We start from the raw sequence: 17,760 nt of genomic DNA on the forward strand, positions 1-17,760 counted from the left end.
AAGTAATGTTTAATTCTCACCCAAAAAAAGCCTGAATAAAATAAAATAAATCCAGCACCAAAAACTTGAAATCCTACTCAGAGGTTGTTCCAAAATTACAAAAAATGTTCAACTTGTGACATCAGTTCAGCTCCAAAAAAAATTTTGAATAACTGAGGATTTCTGATTGTTTCGGATACCCTCACTTATCCGGAATTTTTCAGAGGCAAAAATGACATCATTTCGATTGCAAAATTTTTTGGATAAATGAGGATTTCTGATTTTTCTGAAATCCTCAACAGGTAGCACTTCCAGGTCCAAAAGATTTCGGATAATCTGATTTCAGATAATCGCCGTTGTGCTGCACTTGTTCTGTACTATTACACTCCAATAAAGGAATCTTGAAACCTGTTTCATACCCCTACCAACCCTGCGTTTATTTATTTTTTTAAAAGTAGTCCTTCAAGTTCCTATTAAATCTCTTCCCCTCAACTTCAACCTATGTTCTCTGGTTCTTGATTCTTCTACTCTGTGTAAAAGGCTATGCATTCACCTGATCTATTCCTCTTGTGTGAATAATTTCTCTGTATTTTTTGTATGTATTGTCCCTACAATTAAGTATACCATTGTAGTTTAGTGGTTTTTTTATACAGAGTACCTACTCAGCTACAGAAAGTAAGAATTCCTTTGCATTTGTAAATTATGCAATGTATATGACAATACTCATTATCAATCTAATAGAGAAATTCTTGTATCAAACAGCAAAAAGAATGGGGAACACAGTATTACAAGAAATTGAGGTGAAAGAAAAAAGCACAGGAATGCATTTTTTTAAAATATAACCCATTGTTGATAAACTATTTTTAAAATTAATTGGTGTATTGGCAAAGATAAATATATACCATTAACAAAGAAATTAAAATTAATATCACTGTTTTCTAGTCTCCGATGCCAGTCCCTTCTGTACATGAGATTGTTCAAACTGAAGAAAGACAGTGCACTAAAATATTCCAAGACATTGACTGAACACCTTAAGGTAAATCATAGTACTTCCTTTCTTTTAAAAAAAAATTGACTGTTTTTATTTCAGATATTCCCTTAATGTTAAATTATTTTGTTTTCTAGAATTCATATAACAGTGCACAAGCTCAGTCACCTGGTGTAGGAAGGTAATTTAATTTCATACTTGCCTTTTGGTAATTGTAATGTTTTTTGCTTTTTAATCTTGGGTCACTTCATGCTCTGCCTCCGAGATATTTCAAATATTGAACGATAAATTTCCAAAGTCAAGGTTGATACAAAACTATATTGATGACAATCTTTTCTAACTAATGTGCAGAAAAAGTAACTTTTATAAATAGAAAATTTGTACTAAGTGTTTCTGTATTCACCCATATTAAAACAAAGGCTCACTGGAAAGAAAAAGCTCTGAGAGCATCCTTGTCCATGATAATGGGGCGCAGCATGAGCAAGGCTAATACATTTGCAACCATGTTCACACACAAATGTCAGGTTAATCGTCCATCCTGACTTCTCAAGATCCCTGCCATCACAGAAACCAGTCTTGCACCAGTTTGATTCACTCCATGTAATAGTCAGAGGTGGGTGAATGTAGGACGCAGGAAAAGTAGAGGAAGCAAACTGTTTCCTTACTGTGGTACTGAAGACTTGCACTCCGGAAGTAGCTGCATCATCCTTAAACTTTTTCATCGTGGACAGAAATGGGTATATACATTTTGCCATCATCGGTAAACTTTGTACAATTTCATCTTCACTTGAGAACTTAAGGCAGTCTGCGTCTATGTGGGTTGTTTAAGTAGTAAGATGAACTCATTCAGCAAGCTAGGAGTCAAAAAAAAGTTGATATTTTGACATGATTGGATTGAACCTCATTAGAATACTTTGAAATTAAGAATGTAGTCGGAGTAAAATTCCAAAAAAAAATTCAAGCAACAGCTGAAATAGGAAACTTCAGGTCAAGTTTGCAAATTGAGCAAACATAATGCATTTGGGACAGAAAAATGAAATCGAATTGCATTGATGAGCAAAGGGATAAAGTTGAATAAATTCCAAATAAAGCATTTATAAGTACAAACTGGGATTTATTTTGAAGCACAAAAAACAGTACCAAATGTTTGTACTGAATCTTGGTCAGCTTATAATACATAGGCTATTTTCCATGCTATAGAAAGGGTATTCAGCAAAGAAAAATACAAAATTCAACATGACTGAGAGATTATCGGTATTGGGAACAATTAAACTGGTTGGAACTGCTATCTTCATAAAATAAATCCTGGAGGTCTCTTTCGATTGAGAGAGAGGATGTAGTTAGTGTTGATCTTGGATCAAGACCAAAATTGGAGGCTTTAAATGCACAATATTTTCCTATTCAGTTTATTATGGCATCAACTGTTTACTGAGCAGCCTAAATGTATGGCAGTTTTCATTGACCCCTCAAATTAATAATTTATAGTCCTGTATTACATTGTAAAACATAGAAATTCTAATTAATGCAACTCTATCGACCAATTTGCTCCAAACCTGAGACCTTTGTTCTTTCATCCACTCCAAGCTATTTTAAATCAAAAAGATTGGTGTGCAAGAAAGCAAGGTATAAATCCTTCCAGCAACCAACTTGCAATCAACACTTGTTGGTAGTACCTTCATTCACATCATATAAGAATCAGATAAATTGTTTCAAGAACATTGTTGGGGTCCAAAGGTGACCCAGCTTCATTTGATAATTAAGATAATTTTTAAAAATGAGTAGTAAAAGTGTTTTTGCTTTAGATATTCTTTCTTTGGAATTGTTAAACTTGAGAAAACTGATTTGTAAAATTCTCTCAGCTTTTAAACTTGTTGTGAAATTAAGGATTCACTCTTACTGATTGTGGTATGTTTGAGATTACCTTGTAATGGAAAGAGACACAAGAGGGGCAGAAATGTTCTCTGAACCGAATATTAGATGCAGATCTCAAGCTTGCTCAAAACTGATACTCCCACTTAATCGATTCCGTCCATAGAATAACTGAAGAGCTAAGTTAGCAGTATAGATGCAGTTTTTTTTTGTTAAACTGAAAAGTCAAAGTTCTATATCAATTTATCCTGTTATTTTTAGACTGTGTGGAGTTGAACTCCCAGGTGTGGCTTTGGAGAGCAGTACACAAAAGTGCTGGAGAAATTCAGCAAGTTATGCAACATCCAAGAAAGCATAAGGCAATCAACATTTCAGGCCTGAGCCCTTCATCCAAAGGGCTAAAAATCAGGCAGATACTTGAATGAAAAGGTAGTTGGGGTGGGGAATTTGCCCAGGGGAGGAGCACAGGCTAACAGGTAATTGGGAGATACAGGTGGGAGGAGGAAGAAGAAAAAGGTGAAAAGTAATAGGGGAGAGGACAGAGGGTTAAGAAAGATACCTCTCCAATACAAGGAGGAAGAGGTTGGGGAGCTGGAGGAATGGACACCAGGGAGGGGACTAATGAAAGTTACAGGTCAATATTGATGCCATCTGGATGGAGACTACTGAGACGGAATTGAAGGGAATTTTCCTCCAATTTACTGGCTAATGACAGATGTGTGTGGCAATGGGGTGTGGAGTTGAAGTGGTGGCCACTGGGAGGTCTCCAACATCTGTACAATTGAATACTTTAGTTCTTTCTTTTCAAATGCAGTGCTGATCATTTTTAACCCTCATGGCCACAAATCAGAACAATGAATACTTCTAGTAAAAACACCGAAATGTTGGAGGAACTCAGCTGCTCTTTTCAGCATCTATAGGAGGCAGAACCAAGGTGCTGTCTGCTGCAATAATGTGGATCTCCCAGTGGCAACCATTTCAATTCTCCATTCCATTTCCTTGCTGACCTATCTGTCCAGGGTCTCACACACTGCCAGATTGAGACCACCCGTAAATTGGAGGAACAGCACCTTATCTTCTGACTGGGCACACTCTTACCAAATGCATTAATAGCGACTTCTCTGGCTTTCATTAAACCCCACCTCCTGCTTCCCCCATTGACTCTCCATTCCCTGTCTCCTTTCACACAGACATGATAAATTCGACCCAGTTCCTTGTATCCAAAAAATACCTTTTGTTGGTCTGGATTCCTCCCCCATTGTTTGCATTCTGAAACATTGATTCTTCCTTGAAGAAGGGCTCTGGCCCAAAACGTTGGCAATATATCTTTGTCTCCTGTGGATGCTGGAAAAAACAGCTGAGTTTCTCCAACATTTTGGTGTTTTTATTACAATCACAGCGTCTGCAGCCTATCATGTTTTAACTAATACTTCTAGAACTGTTGATTCAAAATAAAATGTGCACACTCAATAGGATAGGAAGGGGAAATAAGCAGAGACAAAACTAATGTATACAAAATTCCTTAGTCATTTGAGTGAGAAAGTACAGGTATGTTGTATTCTAGGATTGAGGAAATGTATGAATCTCTTAAAATTTTATTTTTCTCCTTTTCATTATTTAGCAAAGCTGCAGGTACGCCGTCCCCAGTATCCCCAAAGCTCTCTCCGGGTAATGCTGGAACCTATTCCTCGGGCAGTAATACTTCCTCCAGCAGTTCTTCTGCCTCAGTCACAATTCCACAGAGAATCCACCAGATGGCAGCCAGTTACGTTCAAGTTACATCCAATTTCCTCTACGCCACTGAAGTTTGGGATCAAGCTGATCAGCTGGGGAAAGAAAACAAAGGTAGATATGAAGACTGCTTGTTTTCTCACATGTCAACAATGTTAACAATATTAACTTTTATTTTCCCTATGGACTATTCTGAAATATTGCCCTGGTTTAACGTCAAATTTTAGGCAGGCTTTAATAGTTTGAATTTTTGGATAAAGCAAGCTTTGTATGATTAGCAGTGGTTAATCTTTCATAAAATTATTTAATGTTCAAATTAATCCTCAGCAAATCCAATGCATAACAATCATACTGTTCAACAATAGCAGTGACTCAAGCATGGCAAACATCCCGAGGCACTTCCAAGTGAAGCAACACTTGTGAATCTGCAGGGGTCATCTGCATCCAGTGCTCTGGTTGTGGCCTCATCTATCATCTACGTTGGAGACACTGGACCCATACTGGGAGATTGTTGCTCTGTCCCCTGCAATAACAGGGACCTCCCAGTGGATAACCATATTTCAATTCTATGCCCCATCCCACACTAACATGTCCGTCCATGGCTTCATGCTCTGCCAAACCAAGGCCACCCGCAAACTGGAAGAACACCACTTAATATTCCATCTGGGCACATTCCAACATAGACCTCTCTGGTTTCCATTGAGCCCCTCATCCCTCTGTGTCCTTTCTTCCAGTTTGCAACCTTGTAGGACTGCTTCATTTGCACTGCATCATTGATGCATACTAAAATTGTCAGTTTCTCAAATTAATGTTTCTGTGGTATGTGGATGTTTTAATTAAGTGAAAGCTTTTTGTTTATTTACAGACTTTTTTGTGGAACTAGACAAAGTGATGCATCCGTTGGTATTCAGCAGCAGCAGTATGACTGATTTGGTGCGCTACACCCGTCAAGGTTTATATTGGCTCCGCCTGGATGCTAATCTGTTACCATGAGCTTGAAAAAGTTGGCTGGAAGACCTGAAAAATCTGCCTTTTTCTTAGTGTCTCAATTATTTCATGTCACTCTTTCCACTTTTTCTAATTGTAAATAGGCTCCTGACCTTTTACAGAACAAAATTATGATATATTACCAATGAAACTATTTTTGAACCTATAACAACTTTCTGATAAAATGCATATAGCAATTTTTTTACATTTCTGTTACAATTCCTCACAGATGCTTTAGAACTTTGGGATATTTTTTTCCCTATTCTGCAGGATTATTTCATTTTGTTTGCATCGGAATCTCCTAATCATGCAAATCGTGACTTGCATCTCTTACATTACACTAATCAACCATGGCTTTGAAACAAAAATTGGGTTAACTTGCATGGAACCTTCAATGGGTTCATTACATATTTTGTATTGATTCGCTATTCTGTTTCATGTAACCAAATAAGTTCATAGCTATTCAATGGATAACTTCAGAATTTCATCATCCTTTAAATACTATTCAGTTTATTGACTGAATCGGGAATTATCACAGGGTATATATATATATATTTTAAAAATTGTAAGACTGTTGCATGTTTAAAGCCAGATCTTGTTTCTGGGTCAAATGGTATGACCTTATTGGGAAATTTACTATTTCAACCGAAGTGCAAAATTGTGCCGCTGCTGTATCTGTGGTACACAGTTCTGTGAACAACATTGACTTCTAGCACAGTTAACATTGCATAATGATGAACAGATCTGTTGTCAGTTGAACATTTTAAGATACTAATGGATTCTTTACTGCATTCATTTTTGAATGTTGTTGGCTAACTCAAAATGGTCTAATGTAACATTTGTACAGAAGGCATGCAGTCTTGTACAAAAGATGTACAGCATTTATAAGGTTATAATAACCAATCTGAGATGCTAGACGAATGAATAGCAGCTCCTTGCATCACCAACATAGCTTCTTCTGCTTCCAATTATCTTCTCATCAGTTTCACTGGGAAAGCATGAAAACATCCGATTCAACCAAGTGCATTAAAATATGCATTGTCCCAAAAATGAATTGACACTTTTCACAACAAATCTTTAATGGCTGGAATGCTTTTCATTTAACTGGATTTGTTTTTAAAAGTTGGATGTGCCACACTGTAAAACATAATACTTGTAAAAATGTAATTGAATTCCTAGTTTTTTTTTTAATGGAAACCACGTTTCCAGTGCAACAATGTGCTTCAGAGTTGCAATGCTTTAAATGTTATTGATTAACAGAACTGCAATTCTTTAAAACTGAAACGGTATAGCAGATGGAATTTCTGTATGTTTTTGTCACCTTCTGTTTGGGAATTTGAATTTGCTACGTCAAACGCACTGGGTGTGCCTTATAAATCTTGTATTTCCCTCCTGATTTTATTAGACATTTTCAGTAGATTACAAGGTGCTACATCAAACACTAAATCTGTGTAAATGATGTAATTTAGTTAAGAGTCGTGTTGTTTTCCATCTTGGCTCATGCTGTGTTGAATGTTGGTATAGTATGTGACCACATCTGCCAGGTATCCATGCCACTCCAATCTTTTAGAATATTACACTAGTTTGTGAACCAGATTTGATCTATTTCTGTCAGTAAACAAAAACATTTGGGGACAGGTGCAAACATTTTTAATAAACTTAACATGTAACCAAGTGAGCTAAAGAAATAGTGTCCAAGATATCTATTTTAATGTAATTATTTAAAATCCAATGTCGGCTTGTTTGTTCTTAAATAATTCTTATCCTGCCAATTTATTAAAAAAAAGGAAATCACACACTTGCCATAATCTAGCATTATTATGGCTAGATTAAAGTCAGTAAATATTTAAGTAACTTAAAAGGCAAAAGGAAATATATTTGGGGAGGGGGGATGTTTTGCTAAATCGGCCATTTTATTTATGTATTTATTTTATTTTGAAGACACGTTCTGAAAATGTCTTCTATCTGCTGCTTAAAATTTTCTATAATGGATTTCCGGCTGAAAATCCATTAATGTGCTTGAAGTGAGAAGTGGCATCAGTATTGAGAGTGCATGGATGCAACAACATGTGAGTGAACAGCATGAACAAGGGCTATTATTTTCCAAAAAGATTTAAATTATTCTGGAATATTTTCATCAATGTGAAAAGATGGGCTTGATTGTGAGAAGCTATGTGTGATATTACTGTATCTCTTGCAACACTATTGAGCTAATCGGATGCCTCTAACATAGAGCTTGTCAGAAGTCTATTTTTTAAAAGATGGAGCTGCAAGAAACAGCTCAGCAACCACACTTTTCCTCGCATCTGTTACTGCCGAAATGCCTTTGTGTTGTGACATACATCGGAGAAGTCAAACAGATAATATTTTGTGCATTTTTTTTAAAAAATGAGTGCCACTTGTTATAGCCTATTGCTTTCAAAGTAATCTGTTTTTTGTAATGTATTCTCCTGTGTCTATTCTGTGGGAACTGCTAATATTGATCCACAGTATGAAATACCCTTCAAACTAGTAACTCGCAGTCTTCCTTTACAATGGTAGATGGAGAGATCTCAAACACTCAGCCAAATTCCAAAATGGTTTCAATCTTTACTCTTGTCTTCTTGAGCTGTGTATTTGATGTTAATACTGAAGGTGTGTGATAGGTTTGTGTCTGTTATGATGTCTGCCATGAAATATCAAGTTTTAAAATGTAATGTGTATTTCTAATGATAAATGTTTATTTGATAGAAATAACTGACCTTATAATATTTTATAGTATTTATTACTGTAGATATCTAGGCCATCTTGACCATTTTAGCACATCCTTCCCATTTTTAATGCTTCCCTATGGTTTGTTTTAATTTTCGGATCTAGCGATGAAATAAATTCAGTTGATCATTAGCGATACCGTTTGTTTAATTTCAGACTAGAGCTACAAATTTAGACAAACTAGAGCATTTTAGGTATAAAGTATGATAGATAACAGTTACAATTAATAAAAAGGGAAATTATATCTGATTATTTGAGTCTGCACCTGGCTTGTACATCTTTAAAGACATGATTGAAATTTGTTCTGATCAGTGTTTATACCTCACCAAATCACTGTTTTCAATTTGCCTGTCGTCTTTTCTCTTTTAATTTGGATAGTCATTGAAAATGGACAACTCCTACACATAAGTTGATGAATGCTTTGATTCCCTGTCTTTTCCTCATTTTCTTACCCCCAACCCAAAATAAAATTTGTCAAGAACAAGTGATTTAAGTCATTGGGTTTTTTTTAAAGTAGACATGGATATTAACATTTTAATTGTTTCAGAGGCCCGCTGTTTGATATGAATTGTACACGTTCATGGAGTGTTAATCCTATCAAATAAATGTATTATTAAATAAAAGTAGTCTAGGATATATAACTTGCAAAACATGCTTTGATTTAATGGGAAATCTATTTGTCATTCTATTTTTTTTTAAATAAGCTCCAAATAACGTGTTTACTTATAATTTATAACACTTGAAAATGTTGAAGATGAATAGTTAAATCAGTAAGTAAAAGCTCTTTTATAGCTGAGGATGACATTGTTCTCCAACATCATACCATCTTTAGCCATACGCAGTATCTTGGCCCTTTTAGAAAGTACTGCAAAGATTGCCTCAAATATGGGGAGGCATTTGTATTGGGAAGTATTTGTAAAATAATGTTTATGGCAAGTAAAGCAATGTATAACCTGAACTTTGGCTTATGTGAAGATTATATATTTTCCATCATAATGGAAAAGGATTTTTAGTAAATCTAGATTGTTGCAGCTCAGCTCTGTATTTTTCAACTTTAGTCACAAGTTGCATATTTTTAAGTAAAATGGGATTCGTGTATTTACAGTGTATAAAGAAAACTTCAGATTATTAATTATTCTGTCAGGAAAAGTAGATTTGCTTTGTACAATGCAGATTGTTAACTCTAGTGAATTTCTGGTGAAATTTTTTCTTTAATAAATTTTCAAATGCTTACCCAGTTTTTGCGTTTATTTTACTAGAGGCACCAAGCTTGTTTCCATCAAATATATTTTCCGGTATATTAAGAGAAAATGTTAGAAATGGTGTGTAAATAGACTTTTTTTTACTCTAGGGTGCATAATTCATATACGAGGATTGATTTATTTTTAATGACTGCTTAGTTAAAAAGTACCCAGTGAGGTGCATATAAGATCACTCACCATTAACAATAACTATTGTAGTAATGGAAAAGCAAGAAAATGTATGCAGATGGTGTCTCAACACTATGTAATTAAAAGAACAGGGTTCTGCAAGTTTATTAAGAGAGAAATATTTTTTGTGAAACAAATGAGACATCTGCTAATAATAGCTTTTTGATATGGGACACGATCAAAGCAAACCTGAGAGGACAAATTATATCCTAAACACAAAAAAAATCTTGAGAATATATGGCAGAAGTAAACAGTATGGAGAAAGATTACAAAATTAGGGGAAAAAATTATCAAAGAACAGGACTAAAAAAAAATGCATTCTACTAGAGAATAAAAAGCTAAGATACATTACAAGCAGAACAGAAAAGGCTACTAAAAACAAAATTAAAATATGAGCTAGGCCAATGAGCACAAAGTCGTGGCAAGTTAAAGCAGAGGAGTCAAGGAATAATAAATGTTATTTAAAAAAAAAACATTCTAACAAGGAAATAAATATTTTGGACTATTACACAAAATTATATGAATCAGAATTATTGGGAGATGAGAATGAAATAGAAGTATTTCTGTTGAATGTTGAACTTCCAAAACTTGGAGAGAAATTATATAACTAGACACCCCCTTTACAAGAGAAGAAATTAAAAAGCCCTGGGTACTTGACAGCCTAATAAATCACTGGGGGAGGATGGTACAGATAATTTAAATAATTACTAATGCCCCTATTAATGGATGTTCTGGACCAAGCAGTAGAGAGACAAATCCTGGAATCATTCTTAAATACTATTATTTGAGTGATACCAAAAAAAGGGAATCCATTAAAATCTTGTCATATAGACTAATTTTGAAGTTAAATGTTGATTATAAGATAGTGAAGAGTTAAACGAGCACTTACCTGTGTGAAGTTTGATGATTATTATTTGAGCAATGGGAATCGGTGAGTCAATGTGAGATCCCATCTGTGCTTGCGCAGCCATTCCTTTACAGTCCAGAAGGGAGAAGCCACTGAACTTAAATCCACTAAATTAAACAAACCAACCATTATACAAACTTGTGACTGAACATATTTATTCCAACCAAAACCTCTATCTATAAACAAGAAAAAAGAGGTGAGCACATTGAGTCACCAACTCCCATTGCTCGAATAATAATCATCAAACTTCACACAGGTAAACGTTCATTTAACTTCATTATTCTTTGCAATGTACATTTGTTCACCACCGTGAGAGTTTGTTGCTCAATGGCTTATCCCCTTCGGGTGGTCCGACAGACCATAATCAGTTCAATGGGTCCCTTTCCCATGGTCTTGTTCAATCCACCATGTGTAGGATGGAAGCTGTGAAACTCAGCCCCTTTTGAGTTTAAAAGTTTATTGTAGAACCTATTAAAGGTTCTCTCATTGCTCCATTCCACCTGGTTAAGGATATCCCATATAGGGACCTCGGCTCTATTGGCTGCCAAGGTTGTGCCACTCTAATTGAATGGGACTAAAACTGATAAATATCCACTCCAGCCACTCTCATGACCTCCTGCAACCACCTGGCCAATGTTTGAGGAGTAGCCTGCTCGATGTGGTTTCCTAGCATATAAAAAGATATTTCTCATTTAGTCTAAAATGTTTTGTACATACAACATATCTTTTTAAACAATCTAACATGCATAATCTTTCATCTTCCCTGTATGCATACAATGAAAAATCTGTCCCAATTCTTCCTTGCCTGTTATGTTTCAAAATATCTGTAACTTGAAAGCTCACACAGTCCTTCCAATGGATATAATCCATATGAATGTGAGACAAAGTTTACCTTCTGGGCCAATATCAAGGTCACCAGTATTATCAGCTCATCGTTTCACTGTGGTGTAGCTGGCTCCCTGCACATAGAACATACCGGTTAGAAAACTCAGTACACCTCTGATCGAGGCTGACTGTTCATTCAGGCTGATTTGTGCACAGTACTTTTTTCATTTCCCCACATAGGAGGCATACTGTTTCTGAGTAAATTTTCTCCCAAGATGCCTTCAAGATGCCCAGAGTTCTCGGCTGCAGAGTGTTTATGTCGATCCTCACTCTCCGATCCTACAAGCTAATAGACTTAAGCGAGACAATGGATGTGATATCTTTGACACTGTTTGGATTAGCAGTCCTCTGCTTATTGCGAATATCAATGAAGTCCCCACTATAAGCCTAAGGAGTACGGGGAATCAACAATGGGAAGGCCAATTAGGCACTACCAGCCATCCCGAAGCACCGTCTTCCTGTATTTTATTCAAGCCATTCCACCACCAAGGTGAATGGGGGAAATGCATAAAAGTTAAATTTTGACCAGTCTAGGGTAAAATTGGCGTCCACTTGGGGATCCAGCAGCCAGGACACGAACCTCGGAACCTGGGCATTAAGCCTGGATGCAAACAAATCGATCTCGGTATTCCAAAGGTGTCTGCTCGCCGTTTAAAATATTTCTTATCCAGAGTCCACTCAGTGCTATCATTGAATTTCCTGGACATCACTGATCCGACCCGGCAGGTAGGCAGCAGTAATCCAAATGCCCCTCTGAACACACCAGTGTCAAGTCTCAATGGCTAACTTGTTACAGGAAGGAGATTTAAGTCCTCCCATATTATTGAAGTGTTATCCAACCTCAGCAGTACATGAATGTCATCTTCACTCTCACAGAAAGACTTTAATGCTAGAAACTCTGCTAGTATTTCCAAATAATTAATGTCTGATTTAGAAGCCTCCCTGAGCTCTATCCATCCATCTGCCCCCAGTAGAGACCTTTAGATTTGTGGCTCCCCAACCTTCACCACTGGCATTCTGACCTGATTTCAAGGTCCACCTTTCTGAGCTCAATTCTCGCATAAGCCCACAAGATATGGTCGATTCACCATACCAGGTTGGATCTGGCCTCACTAGTTAGCCTCATGGGCCTGTCAAAGTGTCCCCTGGCTGCCTTCAGAGCAGATATTTTGCCCCTTTCCAGGAACCTATAATATAGCGGGCCACCAGGAAAGCCACTACCAATTTCCCACTCAACCTGGCTACCTTTCTTATTGAGAAACAACACTCTGTCATGAGCCCTCTGCAAGCAGTCCTGATCTCTGCCGCTTTATCCTCTGGCAGGGTAAGTTTCATGCCTTCTGTATCAATAATGAAGCTGAGGAATTTTAACCTCTTGGTAGGCATCAACACTGATTTCTTGGGATGTATAAGAAAGCCCACATGGCTTAATAATCTCAAGGTGGCTGCCACTGCCCTTTTTGTTTCCTCAAATGATCTTCCCATGATAAGAGTATCGTTTCTAGGTGTCTCATTATCATGTGCCCCTCTTTCCTGAACTTGGCAAACACCGGCTTCAGTCACTTAGTAAATGTCCTGGGCACTGAGCTGAGCCTATTCGGCAAAGAACTTCCTGTGCAGTGGGCAGATCACGACTGAATAATATGCGTCTTGCAAATCTATCAAGGCCATGTAATAGCCCTTACATAACATAGGCAAGACAGAATATATGTTATCCATTTTAAAAAGCCTGTACAAGACATATTCGTTAAGATCTGATAGATCCAGTATCACTCTAGTGCCGCCACTTTTTTTTGGGTTGATTGAAGATGTTAGATACAACTCATGTTCTTCAAGGCTACAACGTGCAATAATGTTTTTCCTTTTTAATGCCATGATCTTGACATGTACAGCCTCTATCAGTTGCGGTCTGCACATATATGTATATATACCCTTCCTCTTTATCAGAGGGGATTTCTGTGGGTTAAATTCAATTTTATACCCCTGAACGTCTGCTGAATAGAAACATCAGTGGTAATATTATATCATCTGTCATAATATAGCATTAATCGACCGCCAACTTTTAAATCCTTGTAATTATCAAGAGTACCCAACTCTAAATGTGTAGCATTCACTTCCTAGTCTATAGGCTGGTGCATTCTGTGCCCACCTCCGCGAAGCACTTTGAGCAGGAAAATTCTGTTGCCACTGTCTCCATGCAGGGCGTTGCCCTAAAAAAAATCTGCTGACTGGAGGCGTTTGGAGTGGAAAATCTCCTCAGATAACCTGCTTAAATTCCCCGCATACCTGCAATAGGGGTGAAACATAACAGGTTCTCTTGCCTGTGCTCTCGAACGTCTGACCATGCCAGCTGCTGCCTTCTGCTGCTCATTCAAATCTTTCACCAATTGCTGAGATCGTCAACAAATAGAATTTTTTTTACTGGGTTAGATGGTCTGCACAAATGAGCACGTCTTGCATTGAGGTCAGGCTTGATCTGCTCCTTCCTGAAGGCATTCAATTCATAGTTTGCATGGGACAACAGCCCTAGAGCGTCTTGTTGGGTCTCTGATAAATCATGTGAGAGTGTGTGAATGCAGTGATACCTTTAACCAGTGACTCCTGTAGTCTTTGCAGTTTCATGTCTTTTGCCCTTTTTACCCCATATCACGGGGTTTACCTTAAACACCTCCAACAGAGGGCAGTTAACAGGGCAGGGGTACTTCTTGATGGATTCTTCTTGTACCGTCTCCTGAAAAGCATTCGATACCATATAAGTTATTGACCCTGCATTATCTTCCTCTAGTGGCTGGAGGTACTGCAAACTTCACGGCAATAGCCGGTATATTCTCCTCCTGACTGCCCTGAGCAGTATATGGGGATTTGGGTGACTTGGCCTCCATTACCGGCCCTTCATCATCTTCCCATGTATAATCATAAATGTCCTCTCCCTGCTCTGATGGCTTAGGAAATCTCCTCACCATGGCTGTCACCAGTTCCTCCAATTTGTACAGTCGACTTACTATTTTGTCACTGGTCGAGGTCTCTGCTCTCTGGCAGGCCTTGCTCTTGGGCCCCTTTAGCAAGTTTATCATGAACTTGCATACAAAATCCCTCTTTCAACATGTCATCGGAATAGTAGAGTTCCTGACATCAATTCTTTAACTTGACTTGAATGTGTCGAGCACATCTCTGAAATGAAGAAGACCATCCTAATTCCATCTGATTAGGGTTAGACACGGAATTCAAGAATACAGTGCAAATCACAGCAATTCTGATTTTTTTTGTGAACTCCATGGACTTCTTAATATTAAGGCACTTTTCACTCTAATCCCATAAACATTAGTTTTGCATTGTTAATTCCCCTTGCAAGTGATGTAATTCCTAATTTAAAAAAACTCCATCAATGTGTCATTAGAATTACTACTTCTTAATATCCAAGGGAAGGGCTTTCAGGTTCAGAACTTAGGGTTCTGAAGAGCTTTGAGGTAAAATAATGTAAATTAAGATCTTGCCAGAGTATAACCGCAATCAAAACTGACCAACTTTGTTTTGCTTATGTGATCATGAGAACTAATTAATATTCTCTCCATACTCTTTTCCCACAATCTTCAGTTTTCATTTTTCATACCCTGGTATAACTCAGTGATTGCCCATACAAATTTGAGAGTTCAAATTCACTTTGAAAATAAGCAATAGCCAGTGGAAAAATTCAAAGAAAAGTCTTAGTATTCTTTCGAAGTGCAAGAGTTTGTCCTGCCTGACACAACCCAGTGTAGCAGGTCATTTATTTTTACACAATAACCAAAATTTGCAGGGGGTCTAGCAGCACCCACTTTTGGGGAAAAAAGATTCTGACCTGAAATTTTGACTCCAAATATCTCCATAGATGATAGAGAGACCTGCCATCTTATTTATTCCAGATTCCAACATCTGCAGTTCTTGGTGACCCATCTAATTATTGACTTGGGTAATATCTTGAGATTGTGGAAGATGCTGCATATGATTAGCTGTATTGTAGAATGCATCAGCTACCACATAATCTTGGCAGGACAAGAAGTCCAGGAGACTGAAGATCATCCTTTACAAGATAGACTAACAAGCAGACTCAAAACTTAGTCATAATTAATTACATATAGATATTACTGCATGTAAAAACACATTACAGGTATTCATGTGCATATCCTTGCTTTGTATCCTACCTTATTCTATACCAACCCCCCCCCCCCGCCCCCCCGCCACCATTTTATTTCTCCCTTTCAGGCCTAATTGTCTTCCCCTACTCTGCCCTGAGTTGAAGCTGGACATTTGGAGGAAAGTCGCATTCTCCCCAATCTGGTCTGGGATGCTCCCTGAGCAGTGTAGTTAATCAGATGTTGGCTTCAGTTTTAGGCTTCTCACTGGGTCAGACAAACCTGTTCACTGCTCAGTTAATTAGTGAGTAAGTAGTAACTGATTGAAATGTCACCTTCAATTTCCTTATGACTGTTTTTGGGGACACAGAGTTGGGGAGTCAGAGTTCTGGAAAGTTGAAGTGAAGGGTAAGTGGTGGTGAATTGAATTTTTTCCTTTTGTGTGGAATGGGTACAGCTGGTTATGGTCAAATGCACACATTCAAACTGCACTGGTAAAGCCTGGAAAGTGGCGTGACTTGTAGACTGCATGCAGCCAGTTGCTTGGTAATTCACTTATACTTTCAAATCTAGTGGTTGCATTTGGCGCTCACCGTTGGTCTCTGATTGGAAAAAAAATCAAAAACATCTTTTGCAGAGCGTTGTTAATGTGGGGTTACAATGTTTCTCTAACTAATTCTCCTTTCCATTTCCACTATGACCTCTGGCATCTTGTGTCATTCTAAGAAGCCCAGGATAAACCTGAGGAACAGTTTCTGTCTAGGCGTGACATTGCCCATGGTACTTGACAAATCAGCTGTGAATAACAATCCACCTTCAGTGGAAACCAGCTTAATTGTCTCCTTCTGTCTCTCTTGATTTCCACCTTACGAAAGGCTTTTTTTAAAAATCTTGCATCTGCAACTTAAAAACCAATATGAGTTCTAACTTTTTACTGATTTCTAATAAAGTTCACTAAAATTTACAGCAAACTTCTTCCCTTCGATTTTGCATGTTTCCGCAAGTGTGGAGCAGTGATCACCTATTTGTCTGTTGAAATGAGAACACATAAGCCACTGGTCTTATCCTTTTATTTAAGGGCACTTGATGTGATTTTATGTATTGTAACAGACTCGGAAAGTTGTACTCCACTTCTGGAGAAAGTAAAAACATCTTGGTGGCACAAGTTCTGAGATTTTGCTACATATGAAAATAATTTATTCAACAGTTCTTTATGCATTTTTCAAACAGTTAACTATATATATTTGTAGGAATTTATCATTAACACATTGTATATGTGCGTTTAAAATAATTATTACAAAGTGTTTTAAACAGTTACAGCATTTATTTACACAAATACATTAATGGTTATATGGTTGTATTTGACGATTCTTAAAACTTTCAGTGAAAATCAGTCTTGATAAGCGGTTGAGGAACAACAGCGCCTGTTGCTGTAAAAGCAAAACATTGTTTGTATTAGAATATGGACCACACTTTCTCAATGGTACAAGTTAAAACAGAACTTCTTTGAATGGAACCCCACTTTAGAAGTTTCTAAATTTATTAAAGATTAAGAGGATGTGAGCTCATCCTTTCAGCATTAATGATGCACAGTCCTTTGGAACTCCTGTTCATGGAGAGCTATGAGATCAGAGTTCTTGGTATGCTTAAGGCTGATATAGATTTTTGCTTATTAAAGAAAGGGCAGGAAACAGGACTTGATTTCAGATGTGATGGATGACAGACCAGAACTGTCTGCTTCTGCTTGTACTAAGAGTAGTGCCAGCAGTGGTTCTCAACTTTTTTCTTTCCATTCACCTACCACTTTAAGTAATCCTTATGCCATTGGTGCTATTTGATTAATAAGGGATTGCTTAAGGTATTAGGTGAGTGGGAACGGAAAGTTGAGAACCACTGTTACTGAAATATTTTGCTTGAGAAATATTGTCATTGGCCCATTTCCTTTAGAGTTTTGAAACCGTGTGCATAACGAGTCAATTAGGTACAATTAAAACAGTGGTTTTCAAACTTTTTCTTTCCACCTTAAGCAATCCCTTACTAATCACAGAGCATCAATGGCATAGGCCAGGGAATACTTAAAGTGGCATGGGAGTGGAAAGAAAAAGGTTGAGAACTGCTGGC

General features: G+C 37.4%; 1 protein-coding gene across 6 annotated transcripts in view; it reads left to right on the top strand.

Moving 5' to 3' along the window:
* aff4 (AF4/FMR2 family, member 4) overlaps positions 1–9,538 on the top strand; it is a 66,711-nt gene extending 57,173 nt beyond the window's left edge. For all 6 annotated transcript variants that reach the window (XM_069898199.1, XM_069898193.1, XM_069898196.1 and 3 more), the window contains 4 exons: positions 922–1,015; positions 1,105–1,148; positions 4,458–4,681; positions 5,433–9,538. In XM_069898199.1, coding sequence (XP_069754300.1) covers positions 922–1,015; positions 1,105–1,148; positions 4,458–4,681; positions 5,433–5,560 — 490 coding nt within the window. In that variant the 3' untranslated portion in view covers positions 5,561–9,538. The remainder of the gene's footprint in view (positions 1–921; positions 1,016–1,104; positions 1,149–4,457; positions 4,682–5,432) is intronic.
* The last annotated feature ends 8,222 nt before the right edge of the window (positions 9,539–17,760 follow it).

This window comes from Narcine bancroftii, chromosome 9 (genome assembly GCF_036971445.1).
Source record: "Narcine bancroftii isolate sNarBan1 chromosome 9, sNarBan1.hap1, whole genome shotgun sequence".
In the NCBI taxonomy this organism is placed as follows: domain Eukaryota; kingdom Metazoa; phylum Chordata; class Chondrichthyes; order Torpediniformes; family Narcinidae; genus Narcine; species Narcine bancroftii.